Source organism: Dromaius novaehollandiae, chromosome W, assembly GCF_036370855.1.
Source record: "Dromaius novaehollandiae isolate bDroNov1 chromosome W, bDroNov1.hap1, whole genome shotgun sequence".
In the NCBI taxonomy this organism is placed as follows: Eukaryota; Metazoa; Chordata; class Aves; order Casuariiformes; family Dromaiidae; genus Dromaius; species Dromaius novaehollandiae.
Window position 1 is genome coordinate 35,154,374 of NC_088130.1, and position 24,036 is coordinate 35,178,409.

General features: G+C 38.2%; 1 protein-coding gene across 1 annotated transcript in view; it reads left to right on the plus strand.

Moving 5' to 3' along the window:
* Positions 1-24,036, plus strand: part of LOC112980281 (RNA polymerase II elongation factor ELL2) — a 53,886-nt gene that overhangs the window by 12,983 nt on the left and 16,867 nt on the right. Inside the window, exons 2-4 of the mRNA XM_064500334.1 lie at positions 3,245-3,292; positions 18,371-18,492; positions 21,844-22,007. Coding sequence (XP_064356404.1) covers positions 3,245-3,292; positions 18,371-18,492; positions 21,844-22,007 — 334 coding nt within the window. The remainder of the gene's footprint in view (positions 1-3,244; positions 3,293-18,370; positions 18,493-21,843; positions 22,008-24,036) is intronic.

The window sequence follows — 24,036 nt, forward strand, 5'->3', positions numbered from 1 at the left end:
GTAATGGCTTGTTGCCACTCAGTGTGAGACTCGGCTGTTAATCTTATGCTCCTGCTGCTTATCCTGTGCTGGCTCTAACAGTTGTCAGACTCCTCCATGAACAGGTTCAGTTCATTAGCAAGCCTGAAGTAGGTAGTTTTCTGTTGGATTAGCAAGTTGAATTTTTATTGCAGAGGGGTGAGGCAGGAATTAGTAAAGAAGCAGGAGAGAGCAGAAGTGGGACCTAACTTCCCATTTTAGTGATTATGAGCTATTATATTTGCTTTTTCAGGAGTAAAAGGTATGTTAATTAGAATTTCATACTTTGGTGCGACTCTTTCACTATGAAAATGTTTGCAGTAGGCTAACTATAAAATCCAGTTGACAAAGCCTGGTAAATTGAGTTAGCCAAGGGTTGGGGGGGGGGGGGTCTCTTTGTTTGTTTTCAGAAGTGTAATTTCAGAAGTCATTAAAGCTGAACAAATTCAGCGTTTCTACTCAAAGGGGATATTCTTGCTAGCAAGCTCCTGCTGGCACTGGTGTTTTTGCTGTTATATGGTGAGATGCATAAAGGAGTTGATCTGAGTACAAGCCAGTTTATGACAAAGAAAAGTAGTTTTCAACCAGACAAGCTTCCTGATTTTACTCAACGCTTGTAAGTCTTCATGGACTGTAACGTCAGCACAGAAGTGCAGGACATGTCCATCCTCAGTATTCAGGAATAAGCTGCACTTACTATTGTGAAATTATAGAGGCAAGGCACAGGCAGCTCTTACGCTTTTTGGCTGCATTTCATATTTCTTTTGGCAGATGTGTAGCTGAAGAAGTCAGGGTTGTTTGGGGGAGCTCAGAGCTTATTGGAGCCTGCTTGATGATGTTGCATCTTTTTTCATCTTTAAAATGTATGTGAGCTGAGATAGTTAGCTTCGCTTAAGAGTAGTTAAGTTCAAAAGGGTGGTGATCCTTCTGTTTGTGGGGAAAGCAGGGGGCCCTGTGCTGCTGAGCACAGCATGGAAGTTCCATTGATGGGAAGTTTTGCTTGCAACATTTCAGATATTCTTCACAGTATTGGTGCACAGAATGTAAGTTAAAACCCCTGCTTCAAAACCTCTCTCTGTGTGATACAGAACTTTCTGTTCTATCAGAACCGTGATCGCTGTATATATGGAGGGGTCTGGTTAACGTTGGTAGTTTGTCAAACCTGGGAAGCAATAGAGGCATTAATGCTATCCTAGTGATTAAGGCCATGCTTTTTCATATCTTTCAAGTAGGCTGATACCCAAAACTCAGTCTAGTTATTGAATAGTCTTTTCAAAAACTAAACAAATACCAAACTGTAAGTGACCAGGACTTAAGGACAGAGTGTTTGAAGGAAAAAAAAAAAACGCCTTTTTTGAACTCTTATATTTAAGTAATATTTAGAGGAGAGAGGGAGTTTTTTCTTTCAGTGATAGCTGTACCAAGTATGCCCAAGTACAACTTTGGGCATAATTTTTTTTGGACTCTCCACAGTGCCTGAGTGTCCTAGCTGAGAATGGCAAAACATCAGATTTCGAACTTTTAGGTGCTGAGTGGAGCTGTTCAGAGCTGCTGGGAGCTTGGTTTTGCTGCTGGGGAGCGACTGGCGGGAGCTTGGTTTTGCTGCTGGGGAGCGACTGGCAGGAGCTTGGGTGTTTGCTCATGTGGAGGGTCTGCATCATAGGAAGGCATTTGAAAAGTAGTTTAGTTGGTTGTGATTGGATCCATCATATGTGTTCTGTTCATGCAGCAAAATATTTACTAAAGCATGGGGGTTTGTAATTTTGCTCTTAGCTTTCTAAAAACTTTTAGGCAGTTAAATGAGTAACTAGTTTAAAAAATTTTTTTTTGATTAGTACTGCTCAAAATCATTAACACTGCAACATGAACCCTTTTCCTATTTTTAGTTGTTCAGTCATAGTACTATTAGACAAAGTTATATCTGGTTTATTAGTGAAACTTAATTGCATTTTCAATTTCCCATTCAAGTCAGTTACATATTCATTTCCCATTCAAGTTTCTATTTAAATTTTGATGTGTAGAATGTTAAAGAGAAGTTTAATCTTTTTACATTTATTATGGCTTATTTAGAGAAACCTTAAGAAGGGTTGTTAAATCCAAAAGCTTTTCTGCTTCTTTTTTCCTGTACAAAGCTTTTCTGCTTCTTTTTTCCTGTACTAGTTAGTCTAATAAAACACCTTGCCTCTGCACTTTTGTGTGTCCTTAGCAAAAATAATAGAAGTGCAAGTCTTTTGTTTTTCTTAACTTGCATGTTCATTTTCAAATAAAGATGGAGTAAATCTTGAGTTAATAATTCTGGTTATACAAATAGTTTCTTGCCCTGTTCAGTATCTTTTTGTATAACAGGTACAGAAGTAGCTTGTGCTTCGTGGTACTTTAGAATTTATTGTTTGTGAGTTTAGTTAAAGCATTCTAAACAGGTCGTGAGCTATAAATGTCAACCAACAGTCTCATTTTTGTATAGATAACTTGTATCTCTAGCTTCTAGTACGTGAGAAATAGATTTCATGGTTCACGTTGTCCTGAATACTTTAATTCCAGTACTAAATTTGCTGTCATCTGTGTGCCTGTCTTGTTAGACAAATTTTTCTTTCAAAAAAAAGAATCTTTTTATGTTGTCCTTATTCTCTAGTAGGTTTTAAGCTGTATAGTTTTAAATGTTTTTATCTGCCTTTAAAGTAACTTGGAATAAGTGTATAATTTGAAGATAAGCTAAAAAACAGTACTGACAAGTTATTTAAACTTGATGTCTGGGCAAGTGAGTGTCTAATTGTAGAGATGTAAAATTGAATGAAAGAACACCCATCTGAAAACAAATTACAAGATTGAAGGCTTAAGTCTGCACTGAGTAACTTTAAAAACTTAGACTGTATTAAGCCTTTATCTGTTTCTAATCATTAATTTCTAATGTGTGACAGTAATAAAAATTGTACGGTAATCCAAACTTACGTATAAGAAGTTAAACTGTTGGAAGATGCAGAGAATCTGTAAATTACCAATACTTATATCTGACTCTTACGTCTTTATATAAACTCTGACTTCTTTGTATGTATATCTACTTTGGGGACGAAGTTCAATATCAATATATGCAAGAGTTTGAGAATTTTTGGCATAATTTCTAGCATCTTTAGTACAGAAACACATGATCACTATTTTTTTTAATGACAAGTTTGGGTGGGAATGAAGCTACTTAAATTCCACTGCTTACATTTTCTTTCTCCCATAGGATCTTATTTCGTCTCGACCTTCAATTCAGTTTCAAGGACTCCAAGGGGTGAGTATTTTGTGTTCTTGTTACATTGGCAAATAAATGCAGTATAGATTAAATTTAAAAAAAATCCTGTGAACTTTTTCATGTGTTTCGATCCAGATGTTTCATTGTATATTTAGCTGAGAGTTATAGCTCAACATGGAAAAGAATCATGCTTGAAATACACTTTTTCCCTTGTTTCTATCACCTTTTAGCCTAAATTTGAAAGGAAAATAAATTATAAGATAGTATCTCTGCCAGAAGTATGTGAAACTGTCGTCCTGTTCCAGCATAAGTCTGACTGAATAGTAATCAGACTTCTGGGAGAATCATATCTGTAACAAAGCCATTTATATGGGCAAAATCCTCTTAACTCAGGAGTACTTCTAAGAAAATCTTTTCTCAGTATAGCTTATTCTCAATACAAACTATGCTGGCAAAAGAATTTCCTTGCCAGAATAAATAACCATCTTGGCTAAGATGGTTAGCCAAAATAGCTGTACCAGAAACTACTCAAGGATAGAGTAACCGGGAGTACAGTTCAATTTGAATCCATGCTGCCATCAGAAGGGGAAGTTGTACTTGCTAGTTTGGCTGAAAAGTGATCCAGTAGAGCAAACCAACCAGCCCAGCTGATCAGCTTCCTGGTCTGCTGACTGTGACAGCAGGGGTGCTAATGCCACAAGGCGGGTAGAAGGAATGTTGGACCTAAAACTGGCTCAAGCTTCTCATGAAATTGTGCTTTAGTGTAGGTAAGTAAGCTTAGGCCAGGGTTACAAAATTTCTGTAGTTCAGGGCTGGCTGGTGAGGGGAAAGTCTTGCCCTTATGTGCTGTCTTGGACCAGTGCTAATGGTTATGCAGCTCCATAGTGAGCTGTATCAGGGAAGTGATCCTGCTGAAAAATATCACCTTCCCCTCACCTGGCTTGCTGTCTGCCCAAATACCCGTGCTTACAAAGGGAGAGGCAGCAAGGAGAAATGCAGCAGCATCCCTTTAGGCACTAGCGTGGATTTTTCCTGTATTCCTATGGCCATATAACCAATCTGAAGTGCATTTTATTTACTTTTTTTTCTTGTTTACAAAACCTAAAACACGTTATGGTTTTACTTCATTTGTTCAAAATAAGTCCTCAGTTTATAAATAATTAACCCGTCTGTTGGCATGAAGTCCTGCAAGTATTGCATTGTAAAAGAAAAATTATCAGCACTCTTATCTACCCTGCATACTCTCTCTGCAAAAGCTTATGTGCTTGTCTTATATTTTTTTCAAGTAACTATTTTAAAGCAGTAGTGTAAGTGTTTTGAGACATTGGTAGTCTGGAGGTGACTTTATTCCTAAGCTGTAAAAATCTGAGGGTTTTGTTACAGTACAATAGCTATTAGAGCTTTTGAGTGCACTGCATGTAAAATATGTGTGTGCCCCTAAGAGTACTCTAATTGGAGCAGTTAGGATTGCTAGATCAATATATCGGAGCATTCTGGAGGCTCAAACTAGTACTGTATATGGGAAGGAAATGCTGAGCTTATGTACTCAATGCCTGCACAGTTGCCTAAATAATTTTGAGGATCTGAATTGGGAAAAAGGTTGAGTTGATGGGTTCTGGGTGGGATGATGTGGGGGTGACCTGCTTTACCTGACCCAGCTTCGCTTCTCCATGGGGAAAGCAGGGGCTGCAGTGGACAGTGTTCCTTGTTTTCCTTCCTCAGTTTCTCCTCAGCTCCAGCAATGCTGGATCTGGGCTGGGGAGGGGGAGAGGCTCCCTGGTTTTCTGCTCTTTCCTCTTTCCTCCCAGTACGTCTACCAGGTAGAAAATGAAGAAACTGAGGGAGGACACTTAAAACCACCTTGGAGTCTGGTCGACACAGGATGCTATAGAGTGAAATAGAGTCAGAAAACTTTTTCCTTCCCTCTCTTCCTCCATGGACTCATGCACACATCTGAAATCATACCTGTATCTAACAAAAATGTGACCTACAGAAAGTTTCCAATGTAACTTGCAATGTTTATCAGCTTGTGTTCAAGTCAGCAAGAAAGAATTGCTTTATCAGTTGCTAGTCTTTAAAGACAAAGGAACACTTTACGAGACTGATGAAGTGACAAATGTCCAATTATGTTGTCATCCTTGTTTCTGTTAAAAATTAGTCAGGGTCTGAGCTTTTTCAAGAGCGAAATTCAACAACAAAGTCAGCTCCCACACTGTGTGAGGTGGCAGTGTTTGCAAGGACTTAAATTTTGCTTCTGTAGCAAGAAGTACTTGTAGAACTTTTCAGATCTACTCATATTTAATGAAATTCAAACTGAGAAATTTATTGAAGGAGAATCCTTCATCCTAAGTATCTGCAATAGGGACAGAAATGTAAGTTCCTTAAGGCAGGTGATTAAATTTTACAAAATAAATTTACTACTGTGTGTACAACAGGAAGAAAATCTCACTCATTCTTTCTGCATATTGTGTGGCCATGTTCTAAGTTTCCTGGAGTGCACAAAACTGCATGATAGGCTACTAGTCTAGCTGCTTTGGAAGGCCTTTGTGTGCTACCTAATTTACAGTTGGAGCTCTGTGGGGTGAAGAGTGTGCTAGAAGTGCGTTCTACAGAATGTAGCCATTACTTACGTGCCAATACGTTGCAAGTTATCTATGATGGCAAAAGTATCTTCCTTTCCCTGAAAATGTTCTTAAAAGCATGTATTGATTTTATTTGTATTTAGTATCTTCAGAATAATTCCTCTGCAATTCAAGCAGCTATGTAACTCTCAGCAGAGACTATAATACTAACGTTAAAAAAAAAAAGTTTCAAAAAAATACTCCATCTCTAGTTACTGCACATTCTAGACTGCTTCCCCTGTGGGTGATCAGAAGGGCTTGAGTGGGGGGGGGGGAAAAAAGGATTCTGCTTGAGGTGATCTAAAACTGTGTAAGATACAGGAATTGAAAGCTGAGCGTTGGAACAGAAGCCTTAAGTTGGGAGAGTTTTATTCACATCTTTGAATTCAAAGCTAAGACTGGTGTCAGATCCAAAATTTGTTTTCCACAAATCTGGTTTCTTCTACCCCACCTCAAAGGTAATTTCAAATCTGTGGACTCTGTCAGCTAATGCCCTTACTGTTTTAAGTGATCCACAGTAAGTCCTACTTTTTTTGAAATTTTAATACTTAAGTTACCTTATGTTTGTTCTGTGGTTGGGCTATGCTGTCAGTGTGGTGAGAGTGAAAGAGGCTGGACCAAAAATGTAAAACTTTAGATGTACAACTACATAAGTGCCTTCTGAAATCTTGTCAGCGTGTATGTTCAGAATATTCAAGAGGAGACTTGGTCACCATCTGTTTTTTCAGATATCTTCAACCACAACTAGTTAGTTTACCTGGATTATGAAATTCTTAATTGCTCAAATGCTGCTGCAGCTGATACCTTGGTATTTCTGATGGTAACATAGGAGTATTGTGAAAGTAGTTAAGAAAAAAAATAACTTGAGAGATCTAGGGATCATGTCACACCAGTAACTTACAATAATACAAATGGCATTCTTCACACATAATCAAACTGCTGCTGATCAAGTCTGACATGTTGCAAAGCCAGACTTTGTATCTATGTATTTCCTAGTTTGAATATTTGCCTTTTTGGTTCCTGGGTCATGTCGCATACAAACACTTAAAAAGCAAGCTTAATTTTTATTCTGTTGTAGGATAGAGTTGCTCTGAAGGGATCTGAAAAGGGGTGGAAGTATATTGGCAGCCTCAGAAGGTACAATAGAAAATCCAGTGATTCAGAAAGATGGTGTACATTTGAAATGGAAATGATTGGAAATCTTCTGTATATGCAGCATAAAAAGCCTTGATGCTTTTCAGTAAGATACCATTGAAGCGGTACTAAAACAGTTTGAATAATGCATAGCTAACAACTTTCAGTTATTTGTGAATTAATAAAATACATGTGAGTGTTAGAATAAATTTTTGTACCAGGGTACATGTCAACCCCTAAGAGGGGGGAGCTTTTCTCCTGGAACATCTTATTCGTAAACTGTTTGGGCTATAACTTCTTGTATCTTCTGAGATAGCTGTAGGATGAAACTGAAAAAAATGGATTGTTATCCTCTTTTAGATTCAGAGCAAGCATCCACAAAGTACAGAACAAGAATGGAGAATATGGAGGGTGGTTGTTTTTTTTCTGGAGTGCGTACACAACTTGATGATGCAGAATAATTTTTAAGAAATACCTTTTAATTAAACATTGCATTTTACACGATGTTAGTCTGGAGAATATAGCAGCTTTGCTGATTTAGATAAAATATTCCTGACTAATTTGAATATTGTCAATTTATGCTTCATTATAACGCAGTAGGGATAAGTAAAGAAATCTGTTAAGTCCAGTATACTGTCCATAGTGATACTCATTTTTAAACAAGTTTGCTTTTCCCTCCTGTGTTTTCACTGTTATGTTTTTAACCGTTTCTTTGCCATGACCTGTAACTTGCTGACACCTTTCTTACGTAGGGAATTTAAAGACAAAATTGATGGAAAGTACACTATATCCCAAACTGGCAGCTTTCTTGGCTTCTTTTTGTAATACATCTGCCTTGAGCATGTCTCTACTTTGGTTGCTGTATGCATTTGGGGGAGTTGCAACAAGGCTTATTTTTCTCCAGTAAGCTTATAAATTGAGTTGTCTAGTTTGAGGAATTGAGTATTATGCTGAAATTTGCTGGTAGCTAGGTCAATTATTTCTTCTGTTCTGCAGAGTAAAATTACTTTTTCTGTGAAACAGCCCTATGACAGTTTACAGGGTAAACGGTTCTTGGGAGAAGAAGATTTGATTGCCTAAAAAGGTCTAATTATGTTCCTTTGTATATCTGTTTCTAGACTAATGCTTACAGTATTCATCTTGTCAAATACTACTTCATTTCATGCACATCGTGCCAGTCTGGTGCCTGAGTCCTAGTTTTCAACTGACTTAAGGGAAATATTCTTGCTGTGAGATCAGTAACCTAAACAAAAACATTTATTTTCATCTAAGAACTGAAGTGCTGCTTAACTATCATGTCAAAACAATTTGAAATTAGCCTTACTTGAATTCATACATGTCATCTGTTGGGGCTTTTGACAAGATGGTTACCTTCAACCCTGAACTGAGAAATACCAGCTCTGGTTACTTCTCTAAACACTACTTGCGTGTCTGGAGATGAGACTTGTTTGTGAGTAACTGAACGCAGCATAGTAAGCAGGTGTTTTCGAAATCTAGACAGTGCCTTGCATGTTAACTTTCTGAGTTATTTTAGCTCTACCTGTGCTGGACTGCTGTCAGGCCTGTGGCTGAATGGGTGCTCCCTCTGCAATCGGTCAATGTTTCAAGCAGGTTAGTTTGCAAAGCATTAGCTCTGCAGTTGCCAGCACCTTGATGTAAGGCTAACAAAACGGACACAAAGGTGTGGGTCTGCAGGGTGCCAGGTGTAGGGATGGAGTGATTAGAGGTGTTACTACAGTTTGAGTCTCAGCGATGTCTACAGGTTTATTGGGCAAAGACTGCTAGACATTTCTTAGTAATAGCGTATAACCCTGTCACACAGCAAAGCAGAATGTTATCAACTGTTGCTGATATCACTAGGGAAACAATTCTTTGACCCCAGATCTATTAATGATTTTTAACCAGAGCAAGAGAGAACATCTGAGAACTCTCTCAGTACCAGTTTTGAGTATCAATGCATCCAGCTAGTGAGCTGGTGTCTAGCTGTGGAAAAATCTATGTATTGGCAGGAGCATGGATATGCATGGAAACAACAAGTCTAAACTTTGTGATGGGGAGAGAGGAACATGATTATTTCTGGAAGCTGCAGGCAGCCAGCTGAACCCCTGCAGAATTTTCATCACCTTCCTGGAAGCTGAAGTCAGATACAAAGCATCTTAATTGTGCAGCTCCTTCCATAAATTTACTAAGTGGTATCTTAAACTGTTCAAGTTCAATTACCCATTACTGTTTAAACAAATCTTTTATACTTTTTCATATGTTGCAGGAATTATTGCTTATTCATTGGTAATCTCATAAAAAGCCTTTCTGAAAACACAGAATATAAAATGCCATTGTTTTATATGTTTTTGTAATATATTACTTGTGTGGTGGCATTACAGATTAGAGTCAGTGTGGTCATATTCCTTCTTACTCATTTTTGCAAGTGCTGAAACTGTCAGGCCCTAGTTTAAGGACAACTTGTCTTATTCTCTGTTCCTGCACAAAACTTTGGTCTTCTCTCCCTGACTGTAATTACTTGCTGTGCAAATATTATTATCCCACTTCATGTTGCTTATGTACCTTGCCCTGACAAAAAAAGACCTCCAAGTGTTGTGTTACTAAATATCTACTACTATGCAGTTTCTGGAGGATTAAATCCCCGTTCACTGCTAGCCAGAAGTTTATATCCTCTTGGGAAGAAATGCAAAGCTGCCAGAAAGAGCCTTAACACTTCACTGGAAACAATGCAGAAGGATAGTAGACACAGCTACACTATATAGTTTCACAGCAGCAAAAGGAATCTAGTGGCCAACTTACGGCATCTCAAATTGGTGGGTGGTACAGCAGTGTAGGTGTCAGAGAGCTCGGTGTGAAGAGAACTTTTCTGCAGCGGGTTTAGAAAGCTGATGAGGAATTCTTGTTGGGAGGCAGTGAAAACAGCACTGTTCTTAATTCTAAAATTCATAAAGATAGCTGTGTGAACTTTAAGAGAGCAAGCAAGTATTGCTGAAGGATAGAAGAGAGGCCAGAGAATTGAGAAAGGGAGAAGGAGTGGAGACTGAAGCTAGATGAAAGGGTTTTTTTTGTTTTTTGTTTTTTTTCCTTTAGCATCCTCCAGTGGTCTATAGATCAGGATAATCAGTAAAATATATGCATCACAAAGGGATTTTGTATAGGAAGATGCTTAAATTTGTTTGCAGGGCAGCCACATGTAATCACATTATTTCTGTAGAAAGGCTAAGGCATCTCGGTTTCCCTTTAGAAGGGGGCATTGACCATTTTTGAAGTTCTGTAGTGCAGCTTTAACAGGTGGAGGCTTAATACTTGAAGGAAACAGCATTTTGCAAATGAAATGATTGCGTATTTTAAAATTAAAAATACAAATCAGTGCTGAAGTCTTTTTCTTGCACTTAAGTCTTTTGATGTTTCAAATTGGGCATGCTGGTTTTTGGAGCACTTCTGTCCCCTTGACGGTACAGGCCAGAGATCTGTGCTGACACAAGAGAATGAGCAAAGTTTTGAACTGGTGAGCAAGGGACCTTGGGCAAAGCTACTGCAGCCAAGAGCCAATGGCTGCTGTGGTAAAAATTGTCCCTTTGGGGATTTGTAAAACTGGAAGGTATGTAAAATATGATAGAATGGTCCAGCTGAGGATGGTACTGCCCTTTTCCAGTAACAGGATTTTGCTGTTGAGGTACACATTTACTTGCCTCTTTACAAATGAAGTGTTGAGGAAAGTTACTTATTTACAAAATAGGGACTTGCACTCTGAGCTAAAAAAGCTGTTAGTAAATGTCAGCCTGTTACTGACAGAGCTGCTGAGAAAATGCATAGCCTTGAAGTGCTTATCTCCAGAAGCTGGGACCTAATTTTTGAGACCTGCAACTGTTTGTTGTTTCTTTCTTTATGCTGGGAGGCTGTAAACCTATTGTAGATCTAGTAGAGGCTTATGGAGTGAGATGTGTATTTTTGTGGATGACTCGCACAGGACAGCGAGCAGATGTCAGTTTAGGCCTGTGAACTACCAAACATTTTTTAAAAGTAAGTAAGGCTTAGAGGGGGGAAAAAGTAGTGGTAGGAATGATGAGAAGAAATAAGAGGAGTGGCTTTACCTATCAAGCAGAAGCAGCTTGAAATAGAGCACTGTAAATACTGTCAGCCTGTATGACATGCTACTACACCATGGAAGAGCAAAAAGAGAGAATGAGTACATGTATTCAGAAAGGAAGATGAAACGTGTCGGGCTTGGAAAGCAAAACATGTCTATCCTTAATTAAGGCCACTATCAAAGTATATGGTATTGCCAGAAGTAATGGAAAAGTATAGGACAAAAGTTAAGAAGGGCTACAAGCTGGCGAAAGTGGAATCTTTCCTTATGAAAGGACGGAGGCTGTGGAGAAACATTAGGAGAAAATTCTAAAAGCTATTCTTATGTTAAAGAGTCAGGACAATATGACAGAGTAAAAGAGATTAATGATACATCTGGAAATAATTTATAAAGAGGCAGGGGATTAAAGTCAAGGGTCTGAGTTGTTCTAGTAGGTATCCTATGTTATTAAATCCATTAGATTGTAAGAAATTGTTAATTAACTTGGGGATGTAGATTTTAAAATATTTTGTAATGAGACTGCAGAGGGTCACAAGAGCATTTGATGTTCATGCTCAAGTCCTCCAAGCTGGTAGTTTGTGACACTAAGGCTGGGTCAGGAACAGCACAGCATGTAGGTTGGAGTACCCTTTGGCTGGTGTGATGATGCAAATAAAAGGTTCTGTAAGTATAGTTTTTGTAGGGAAAACTGTACCTATGGAAGGGTGATAAAAGAGGCAAAAACAGGGTGCTAGTTGTGTACCAAAAGGCACAGTTCTGTCAATGTAGTCATCTGCCCAGCTTGTTTTAAGGTCACGTGACCACTTAATCTGAGCTTAAGTCAGCTCTAAGTCTTGCCTTTTTGGTCACTTAAACGTGGAAGCTTATTTTCATTTTTGAAGATTTAAAAGTGCTCTTGGTTGCATCCTTTTGTTTTCAGACAGCTTGCAGAAAGCTTTACTGCTTTATCCGAAGTCTCAAATTTCATAAAACATAAGAGTTTTTTAACATTAGACTCCTACAAAATGTTCATTCTCCCATTTTGACTACTGTATTTTCAGCTAAAAGCTTTTGTTAATTCCAAAGGACCCTTTACTAACTTAGTTCTGCCCTACTGGGTTTTTCTTGAGCATATCCAAGCTGGCAACTTGATAGCTTTCATTATGTATAAATAAATACATCTGGTATCCCTACTGTCTTATGCACAGGTGTACTTCACTTCTTTGCCCTTTGATGCTACCTTTTACTACAACACAGCCGTTGTTCTGGTTTTTTGTTTTTTAGCTAGTGATGCTCTAAGAAGGGAAGGCCCTTCTGCAAATAACGTCACTGTGCGATGACTGCAGTGAGTAGTAGTTCAGGAAGTTGGCCTAGTAGAAAACTTACCTTTCTTCTGTAAGGTTAATTTTCTGCCAGGCTAGCTCTCTGAATCTCTGCAGTTGCTCCATTTCTGGGATTTGAAAATAACTCTCCTGGACCTGCTTCTGACCACCTTTTTCAGACTTTACCTTTGACAAAGTCTATTAATCGATGGATTCACTAAAGAGCCAATTTCCTTAAGTAGGAAAGAATGAGGGTGAGGGAATACATAAAATGGTGTGAAGAGGCAGTTTTGAAGCAAAGCTAAGAGGAAGTATGAGAAAGGAAGGGTTTGAGACAAATAGCTAATCATTAGAGAGCAGAAAGTTCTGTCAAAGCTGTTGGAAAACTGTTAGTGTTCACCTGTCAATGCATAAACTACATCTTCAGCTGCTTTTTCTTGTCTTCAGTCTCTGCGTTCTCCCTATGTAGTTTTCTGACAGTGCAAGAGAGTCAAGGTGTGGGGATACACATTAGCCTCTTCTTGGTCCTAGGAACTGTGGCTGTGAACGGGCACTATTCTGTTTTGTGAATCCTTGTCTATCAGAATTTGCCTGCATAAGTTACTTTCTGAAAAAAGTACTCTGTTTTAAGACTATTACCAGTCTATTGGTTGCAAGCTAGCTATCAGTTATCTCCTGAGATGAGTATGAAGGCAGATCTGAGCTGCATGTCAGCAGAACTGGAGCTGCTTGCCTAGTAGAGGCTGTCCAGGGCCAAGGTGGCAGGCAGAAGTCATCTGTATGACTTGTATCTTTAATGTGAAATGATGTACGGGAGGATTGGAGTGACGCTTAGCACAGCTCGCTATATTGATACATTCGTTGGTGGTGGGAAGAATATTCCATGTGATGGGCTCCTTGTGAAGGATGGGGAAGGTAGTATGCACATGGATTAAAAGCGTTTGGGCACGTGAGGAAGAAGCATGGGAGGAGAATGATGCCCTGCCTTCCTGAGCTAGCGCACATTCTGGAAAGTGTAAAGGCTGCAGAATTATCACCTCAGACCTATTTGTAAAAATGCTTTGAATTAGAAGGAAGGGCAATGTTAAGAGGAAGATGCGTAGTTCATGTTAATAAAACCGTGCCTAAACCAAGGGGAGAAGTTGTTTTGAAATGTGTTTATAAGAACTTGTTTTGGAGGTGGCTTGTTTCGTTGTCTAGACACAACCCAAGTGATTCTTTGTGGGTAAGCTGTATATAGATGCAACTTCCCTTCAGAGGTTTCTACTTTCATTGCCTTTTTGGTTGCCTGCTAGTAAGGATACAGTAGATCTAATGAAGGCTTGTGACAAGGACTTCACTATTTCTAGAGGAGCATAGATCACCTATAAATAATGCATTGCATCAGTTCTTATTGCTAGAGGAGGTGTTTGCTATTTAGAAATCTTTGCTGCAAGGGAATATAGCAAATTCCTTTTCAATATTAAGGAGCTTTCTAAAAACAAAAGTACTGACAACTGGCTTGTGGTGCTGCTTCCTGATACCAATAAAAATTTCTGTTCTGGACTAATACAGTTGCAATGTGTGTTTTCTTAATTAAGGCTCCCTGACCTTCTGCTGAAAGTGTAGCTCAAATAGGAAAAACAAACTTTAGATCACTATGCTTATCTGAAGTTGAATGCTATTCCTTAATTCTGATTAAATGAAAAGTCCTTGAACTACCTTTTGAACTTCTAAGGGCTATATAAATTTACAACATAAAAGCAGGACTGTGTACTCAAAATAGGAAGCTTATGTGCAGGAGCTGATGAATCTATAGACTAGTTTAAAGTGTTACTTGTTCACCATTTTTTCCCTTACTTTGCAAAAGATGTCAGCTGCATCAAAACTTGATCTTAAGGATTTGAAGTGACAGTAGGTCTGCTTTCTGCAAACCTCGGTGTTGTTCACGGGCTTATGTATTTGTGCTAAAAGTGAGTAAATAGCATAGAACTCTAGCAGATATATTCCAGACTGCATATTGCCTAGGTAGAATTTATGCTTGTGCCTCTAAGAGGAGCTGACTCAGTTTAACAGGAGATAAGATCTTCCTTGTGAGGAAGTAAGGAAAAAACCTTGAAGCCTGTTGAATTAAATTCTACAGTAGTGTGTGGCAGGAGTGCGTTTGATAGAGCTTAGCACCTCAGGGTTAGGACTTCCCCGGAGGGGCTCAGGGAGCCCTGCGTTCCCTTGGAGAGATGGTATGTGATGTGGATGTGAGGGGGCCAGAACTGCAAAAAGCAGCAGTGGATAGTGAAACAGAGTGACACTTTGGTGACATTGTAGGATTTTTGAAGGCATTTATTCTATAAAAGTTAGGATTTGAAAGGCTCTTATGAGGTCGTCTACTGTCCATTGCATGGCATGTGCTCTCTCTGTTCCCATCCTCTGGTTTCAGCAGCAGTTCTGTTACACAGGCCCACAGTTTCTGAGATATGTCTAGTCCTTCAGGAGATCCTTTATTCCGCAGTCATCTTGCCTCAGGGACAATACCAGCCATCTCTGCAAGCGAAGTCTTGCCCTCCCACCGCATGCACAGTGAGCAAATGATGCCCTTCTCTGACGCAGCTCTGTGTTTGGAGCCTGTTGTCAGACTGGTCTATGTTCCCACCTCGGGTTGGCCCACGGCTCCTGCTGTGGCGGTGCCCAGCTTTCTGGGGCTGTACCTGCCCTTGTCTTTCTGCTGTGGGCTCTAAGTAGGACTTAGTATTACAATAGAGACCTCTTCAGTGCTGAGAAGCAGAAAGATTGCTTCTCATGTGCAATCTCGCATCATCTTGCTGCGTGCAGTTCCTGCTGTTATTTCTTGTTGCTATATTTGTGTTTGTGCATCGTAGTATCACAAAAACGTGATACTAGTAGCCTGTGTTCATTTTCTGTTTGACTGTAACCTGAAGATCATTTGCTGTAGAACTGCCTCCCTAGTCAGTTGATTCCTATCTTTAAAGTATGTTACACTGTCTCTTTGAATAGTAGTATACTTCTATTTTCAGACCTCTTCTCCTATTTTTCAAGACTGCTTTGAATTTTAATTCCATCACATATTTTGTCCCTGCCAGCTTTGTCTTATCTGCAGATTTAATAATTATATTTCATTCCACTTCATAAATGTTTTGGCTTTCATTTTGAACCATAATGTGGAAAATAGGCTTATCTGATTTAATTGGTGCAATATAATTTAAAATGCTTTTTTCACTCGGAGCTTTTGCAATGTTTACTACATTACGTTATCTGAATTATGACGGATTTTTCTTCAACAAATTTGCTTGTATGAGGGACAGAGCTTTGACTCTGGATAATCTGAACAGGTTCTTTTCCAATGCTATGATAGCTACTGCCGGGTCCTTCATTCCACTGGATTCAGATACCCTTAGTGAGAAACACCATATCAACGTCCCCTCTCTCCCATTGTGCTCTTGTTTGAGTTCTTCAAAAATAACTACTACTTCTAACTGTAAGACTTTAAAAAAGGGCCTCCTCATTTTCATGAATGGAATTATTGCATTACAGATGAAATAATACAGTTTTGCAATAAAACAGACAACTGCATATTAATCTAGAATGATTAAGAATTTTTTCAATACTCTAGATGTGGTCAGAAACCTTCTCCATTATATCTCTTCCTTACTCTATTTGAAATTGGAAGTAACAAATAATCTGATGGTTGAAACTGAAGATGAAAGGGTTAGATTTTTTGTCATCAGATTAGTTGCTGTGCAACTTTTGAAGTCATAAGCATAGCAGTAAACATCCCCCACAATTCTTCTTTCTGCTTTGTCCGATTTAGTGAATGCTTGAGGAATGATTATGTAGTTCTAGTGAAATTTTTGAAAAAGATATTCTAAAAATTTGAGAATGAAAGTAAATTGCTAAGTCATTTAATTGCATAATTTAAAAAAAAAAAAAAGCTTTCTCAATGGCTGCAGTGATTGGTTCCCTCATCATCATCACCGTCTTATTTACAGATTTTTGCGTGGGTATTGGGGTGGTCTGAGAGTCCTGTTTCCTAAATCACTTGAGGTAAATGGGAAGCTGTGAAATTGTCGTAGATCGGGTCTTCCCTTGGAGTTTATTCCTGGTAAATCATTGTTGGTGATAAGCTTCATAGGCCTCTGTATATTTTTAAATGTACTCTTAGGCCAAATTCTGTCTTCACATTATCACATCAAAACACATTTAGCCATTATATAACCTAATATCCACAGAAATTCTTTTATATTTTAAATCTAAATATCAGAGTGCAAGTATTTCTGATGCTTAATGTGTTTGCATGCATATATAGTCTTTAGGATGCTCAACTGAAAATAGAGAAAGATTTATACAAAATAAGCTTTGAAAATGAAGTCCGAGCATATATGGCAACAATTGTCTACTTCCCTATCTGCTTGTGTTTTTTGAGGGGCAGTCTTTGATTGATTGTAGTACATATTTCTTGGTTTTCCAAAAGGTGTATCATGTAAAGCATTACTGCTTCTTCAGTGGGTTGAATGCTCAACCTTCTATTTATGTTGCTGTCAAATTCATACATACACATCTGTGGGGATTTTTCATATCTGCCAAATATATTGTAAAGTCAACATAATAAAACTTTCAATGCGTGTTAACTAATTTTCTAGAATATAGATAAATTTTACAGTTTCATTTGGGTGTCTGATTTTTTTAGATTGACATATACTCTACCTTCTAATTATTATGAAGCTTACAGTAAAGTTGCATACATAATAAAAAATTTTGCATTTGGTAACTGCTTTCTTTTCATTCTTATTTCAAATGTGCAAATTGCTCTTTTTAAGAATGCTGATATTTTAAGCTTAGGTAACTGAATATGGTGGTCAGGTAACTTGTCTCTCTTCTTGGTGCCTGTTCATTGTCCCAAGCTGTTGCTGGACTCTGCCAGTATTGATAATTTTAAGTATAGATAGTAATAGAATTTCTTAGCTTTATATTAGTACTTCATGCAAATGACATGACATTTATGAAGACTGGCCAATTTAACAAGCAAAAAGTCAAGAGGGATTTGTAACTATTGAATATTGCTTTAAATATCTTCCTTTGTCCAATGCATTTCCTAATCCATTAAAAGTTCAAGCAAAATTAGGAAGAATAGCTTTTTAGACTTATTGCAAGCTGATTTTACCTTCAGAATGGCAGTAGTTTCTCTGCTTCAGTATTGCTTTTGTAAAGCAGCACATTGAAAAATGTATTGACGTCAATAAGCATTTTAATTATTTCTCATAGTTTACATTTTCAAGCTCCAGTAGAATACAGTACGCCCTATACTAAATGATCTATGCTACCAAGGAAAGCAACTTTTGTTACTTCTGACTAAATGTACCAAAAACTCTGTACATTTCACTTTTACACAAATAATTTGATCGAGAGGTGAGCAAAAGAAAAGATTTTAATGCCTGTTGGAGTTGAAATTCATTGCTTACAGTTTAATAAGTTTTAGTCTTGTAACTTGGTTATGGTCTCTTTCTTCCATTCCTGTTTTCTTATTTTGTCCTATAACTGAATCCTGTACGAACTTCATTAGGACTGTGTAAATTAGAAAGTCAGGAAGGTACCCTATAGGTTCTGTGTGAATTGCTGTAATCTGTCTCGTTAGCTGAAGTTTGGTTCATTTGATTACACTCAGGCACTTGCATGTGAAGTTAAGTATGTGCATGTTAATTCCATGAAGTTTCCTTCTTTAAGAAATGCTTTGCTGAATTAGACCCTGAATGACTGCAGCTTTTCTAGTATGGTTACAAGTGTAAGACATAGCCAGTGTGGAGAATTGTGCTAAAGCAGACTTTATAGTGATATGACTGAAATCATATAAAAAAACTGCTTTCTAAATGCAGTTTGTCATTTTAAAATTAAATCTCCTGAAGGCTTACAATTCTAGTTTATTATGAGCAAAGGAGTGTAGATTGAAGTTTTTTACATAAACTTTTTTTTCTCATTTTAGCTTGTTAAAATTCCCAAAGTTGATCTCCCAAATGAAGTACATAATTTTAACTTCTACTTGTCAAATGTTGGCAAAGATAATCCTCAGGGAAGCTTTGACTGTGTCCAGCAAATGGTCTCAAGGTAAGTCTTACTTAACGTTTTCTTTCATAGCAAATTTAAGTAGATTCTGTGGCTTTGAACATATAGTGGAAAGGTTTACCAGAAGCATGTTCTTAGTCATGAGTTGCAGTAGAAAATTAATTCCTAGCAATAGCATGATTTTTTGCTAATTATAAATACCTGCTTTTTACACAGAACTCTTCTTGGTTTTGCTTTTTTTAAAAAAAGTAACCTTTTGAGTCCTTTCTCACCTCTTGGTGCTATTTTTAAAACTATTTGGAGTTAAGCATCGTCCAAGGTAAACCAGATCTATTCTATGACCATATGTAAATATGATTATAGCTGGCAGCATGCTAGCATGCTGGCCATGATGGATAGTTGTCTTATTTTAAGAACCACATAAATCAAGGACCTCATCCATAATTGCATGTCTATCGTGTTTCAGAACCCAAATGCAATACAGGAGTGCCTTGTCCTGGTTCATTTGAATTAGTAACAAAGTGAACAGTGTTAATGTCTACCTATTAGGCAAGAGAGTACCATGCTTTCACAATAAGTTTGCTTCAGCTCCTGGAATATGATATTTACCCCTAATGTAGATGAAGTTGGGTGCTGTAGAGCAGCTGCCTATCCCACTTGATTAGTAGCAAATTGCAGGCAGGTTTTATGTATTAATCTGGGAAACTAAGATCAAACAGCTATGTCTTATGTGTATCTGTGAAAGATGTTGTTGAGGTCCTTGGTCACAGGAGGGCTGCTGCTCTCATTCTTGAAATAGGGATTTGTCTAGATGGAGAATTTTGAAAGCAGTAAGCAAATGAGCTAATTTAATAGCTCTCTGCCACCTGAGGTGGGGAGGTCTCTGAATATCCTCATCTTCTTCCTACTTATTTTGTATCAGCTCACTTCTACTATAACACAGCCTTTTTGTGAACTGATTTAACTGATAGGAGTGGCAAAAAGCTGAATGGTTTTGTGCCAGACTAGGGTATTTTTGGGGTGGTGGGGATTAAACTATCTGAAAGGGGTCAGACAGCTGATGAGGCTGGCCCAGAGTAAGGAGCCAGAGTGCATGCAGAGAATGAAAGAAGGTCCTGCTTCCTCTGTGTCTAACGAAGCAGTCCCAAAGGCCTCCTGCAGCAGCTGGTGTACTGAAACTCCCTGTTAGAAAACCTTTAAGTGGCCTTCAAGAGAACCGTTGTGTAAGATAGCTCATTATTCTCAGAGAAATGGCATAACCTGCCATGTGTAGACAAGCCTAATGTATAGGGGTACTCAAGTCTGACTCAAGTGTTTCATTGAACTTCTGTGTGCACGCTTTCTTGTTTGAGAAGTAGTTGCTTCAGTTAAGCTAAACTGAATTCATTGTGTAAGTGAAATTAAATTTAAAGTCACTCTAATTCTCTGAAGAAAATGCCTATGTAGTTTTAATGTGACTTTACTAATCTACCTCAAAAGCTAATTCAGACTAGCCTTCGAGTTCCTCTGTAGTCAACTCTCTGTACAAAGTGTTTGCAAAGATAATGCAAGACTTGTGTGGTGTTATAAGCTTATAGAATCATAAACAGCTAGGTCAGGAAAGACCTCTGGAGGCTGTCTAGTCCAGTTTTCTGATCAAGGCAGGTCTGGTCGCAAAATTGGCTCAAGGTCTTGACCAGTCAAGTTTTTAAAATCTCCGGTCCGAGGAGGGAGATCATACAGCCCCTTGGTCTCTGTCTCACTTACATCTGAGCTTTATCTGCCTTGCTGAGTGTCACGCTCCCATGTAGATGAACGTACTCTGTGCATTAGGACAAGTTAGTTTAGGAGCTAATCCATGCTGTAGACTTCCCCAGTGGGGCCCTTTTTTCTCCTGCAGCTTCACTTGGAGTCTGGCCACTGCAATCTTGGAAGTGATACCATGCCACGTAGTTGAGTAATGTTCAGTGCTTAAATGCTAATTGATTTTTAAAATTTTGAATTTGAATGAAGTGTTAAGACAGCAGCATTCAAGGAACTGGGCAATGGGTAGGACTTGTGTTTTGGGTAAATGGGTAAATAGTGTGATTTGAGGGCAAGAAATAATGTCTAATAGCCTCCATTTAGACAAATCATCACTGTAAATTCTTTAAATACTGTGCAGTATAAAGGCTTGGCCCGATCCAGCTTTCTGACTTTCAGAAATAACCTGGTGAGAAACTAGATGCCAAATCTTCCTGAACTTTTCTTTTTGGAACCCTAACTGGAGAGTTTTAGGGTTGTTAAAAATGCTTCAGATTAGCTAAACCTGTTATCCTTTCTCTGATCAGAGTTATTTGGAGGTTGCAATGGCAAGTGCAGCACAAAAGATTTGTTACAGCTATAATACTTGAGCCAGTTTAAATGAAGTCATTGTTCGGCTGCTGAACGTGCTCTCTTGGCTGAGTATAGACATGCACTGTGTTACAACAGCACATGTAAAACTGACCCAGACGAAATGAGGGCACAAAATTCTGGGGAGAACCCCCCTCTCTGGGTCAGTAAAACAAACCCTCACCTTTTGGGAACTTCAGTTAGCAATTCTGTCTGTGAACCGCTGCTGCAATCTGCTGCCTATATGAATGCAAAGTATTCCTTAAGAACCATATTCTTTAAGAAACTTGTCTTGAAATCTAGGGGCTATATTCTCTCTCTCAAAGAGATACTGCATCTGCCCTTGAATTCTTTCCAGTTGCGGGGGGGGGGGGAGGAATTAAGTGTCTCTTATTAAATATAAATCCTCGCAGCAACAGAGAGATTAACCATAAACGTTCTTCAGTGCTATCAAATGTACAAAGTAAGCAAAGAGAAAAGAGAATCTTTCTGAAAGAAAGAAACATGAAGAGAATTCTAGATGGCAAAGTAACAAGTAAAAATTGTATTTTGCAGGGTGGCTGACTTAACCTTCTTCAACTTTTTAAGAACTCAAACATTCATAAGTGAGACAGACTACCTTTTGACAAGCAGAGGAAGCATGTGACTTTCAAATGTTTATTTCATTAAGAGTTGAACATTATTCAAAAAGCCCTTAAGGCATAATATGTGTACAGTTAGGATACCAATATAACTACTTCCGTTCATATTTAATTTTTATTGCAATATTTATCAGTATGGTACAGCCACTAATACTATCATGAAGTTGCCATGCATATCTATATGAGAAAAGTGTAGTTGAGTTGGAAGGTAAAATCAGTACAATTTGAGTGTTCATGTAAAGAGGTTCTGAAACATTTGAAATATATTTACATGTTAGCTAACAGTCAGGAACTGAAAAACACTTCTCATTGCCTGTTAAGATAGGCTTTAAAGTTTCTTCCACACTTCCAAACTTGAAATGATGCTTGGCCTCAATTATTTTTTTCAATGTTCTTATAGTTCTGGAGCCTCTCAGCTCAGTTGCCTGGGATTTATACAGGATAAAATTACAGTGTGTGCAACAAATGATTCCTATCAGATGACCAGAGAGCGCATGACCCAAGCAGAAGAGGAATCACGCAATCGAAGTGCAAAGGTTATTAAGCCTGGTGGACCATTTGTAGGTACGGTTGTATTTAATTTTCTAATGGACGGCTGTAAGATTTTTTTGTTTGTTTGTTTTTCTAATTCAGTAATTAATCATGTCAGCTTATTGTTGGCAAAGTTGTACATTCAAAGATCTCAAGTTTAGGTAGCTCACCTTCACATTATAGGTAGTCTCCTGTTGCTCCATTCAGATGTAACCTTTTTTCCCTAAGAGTATCCCAGTCTTTTCTTCCTTATTCCCATATTGCTTGGCTGTTGGAAATTTTGTCCATTGGTGTGAGTTTTTAGCTTCCTGCACACTTAAATTCTCTTTAACTAATGTTTTTGTAACAACACTTCTGAATACCTAAATATTGTGCTAAACATTACCATAACATATAACCTAAAAAAATTAACACTGGGAAATTCATGTACACAAATTCATAAGCTTAATTGTTGGAGAAAAACTTTGCTTTTCACATATGCTAATACTTACGCTAATTAGAATTTATTTAACAAGACTAGTTTTCAACAATGGTTTGGTGTTTTGCCTCTAATTACAACTTCATCATCAATAAGCAACTGTTACTGTGAGACCATGACAGTTTTTAATAAAAATGTTAAGCAAGGTTGGAGTCTTTCTGAGGATTTTGTAGTTTTCTGCAAAACAAATTGCTTAGGTGATACTGTTACTGAACTGTTCTGTGTACTGTTTCCCTGGGGAGTCTAAAGTCAATTGGAAATAGGCCCAGGATGAGGACTCCGCCTTACAAGTACTCCACACGGTAGGCAACGGCAGTCCTGCCCGCGGTGCTGCGCTGCGCCCCTTACAGGAGTTACCGCTCTGACTTGGGGAAAGTGTAAAGGCTGCACAGTTTCTATCCTGTCGGGCAAAACCAAAGGTGGCCTGATGACAGGCAGTTCTTGCGGTCTGCTCCACAGTTGGGCGAGTCGTTTGCCATTCGCCCTATCCTCTGGACTCCTGTGTTCATTAATCTTTGTAATGTACAGGCAAGCTTTCCCTTTAACTGTAAGGCCTCCGCCAGCATGGACGTTCATGCCAGTGATGTTGCAATGCTTGCTCAATATGCCTTGTGTTATTGCAGGGCGTTTTAAGTAGGCACCTTTGTGGCTTTCTGGAATACAAAACTAAATGTTTGTGGCCTTGGCACTAATGGCATTGGACAAGGCATTCGTTAATGTTAGGATGTGAAATCAGATCTGCTTCCCATGTGTTATCTAAACTGGTCTTTAATAGCAATTTAAGATCTGCCACTTAACTTGAGATGGGGTAGTCACTTGTCAGTTCTATTTTACATGTAAATCGTTACATAATTCTCAGTGGTTGTTTAAATAGACCTTAAGTGAATATATTAAATAGGGTTTAAACACAGACAGTAACACTGTGCAGTGTTGTGGGATACTTTGTTTCAGACTGGCATAGATGAGGCTCTGATACAAGACAGGTCTAGTTGCTGTTCAGGCATGCGAGAGTTACTTAAATGTTGTAATATGTTTAATACAGTATAAATTAGGAACCAGTGTTAACTGTGTTTAAGGTTTGGTTGTGTTTTAACTCTTCTAAAGTGATTTACAGAAACGACAATGTAAGTAGCATTCAAACACTTTCTTATCTGTTATGCCAAGGGCGGGTGTGTGTGTGTCTAAATAGAATTTAACTTGTCAAAATATTTGTAATTCATTCAGTTAAACAACTGACAAGTTCATACTGTGCTAAAAATGTAACCATGTTTGTTTACATGATTAGGTTTGTTCTTGAAAACCAGAAGGGCAAGGTCCAGGGAACATGCATGGTTCTAAGAAAGGTTACAAAGGTTTGGTCTGCACTGCAAAATGAAACAAACTTTTACTATTCCTGAGGATAACAATACAGATACAGCTCAGTCATATGTGTATTACTTCAGAAGATTCCTAAATTTCAAGCCTGTTTGGCAGAGGTAGAGCTTCACATTTTCTCACACAAATTCATTAGTTCGTCATGTACAAAACACATCAGTTGCTAGTTTGAAAAAATGTTTACTTTATCTCACCTCTTCTATTGGATTG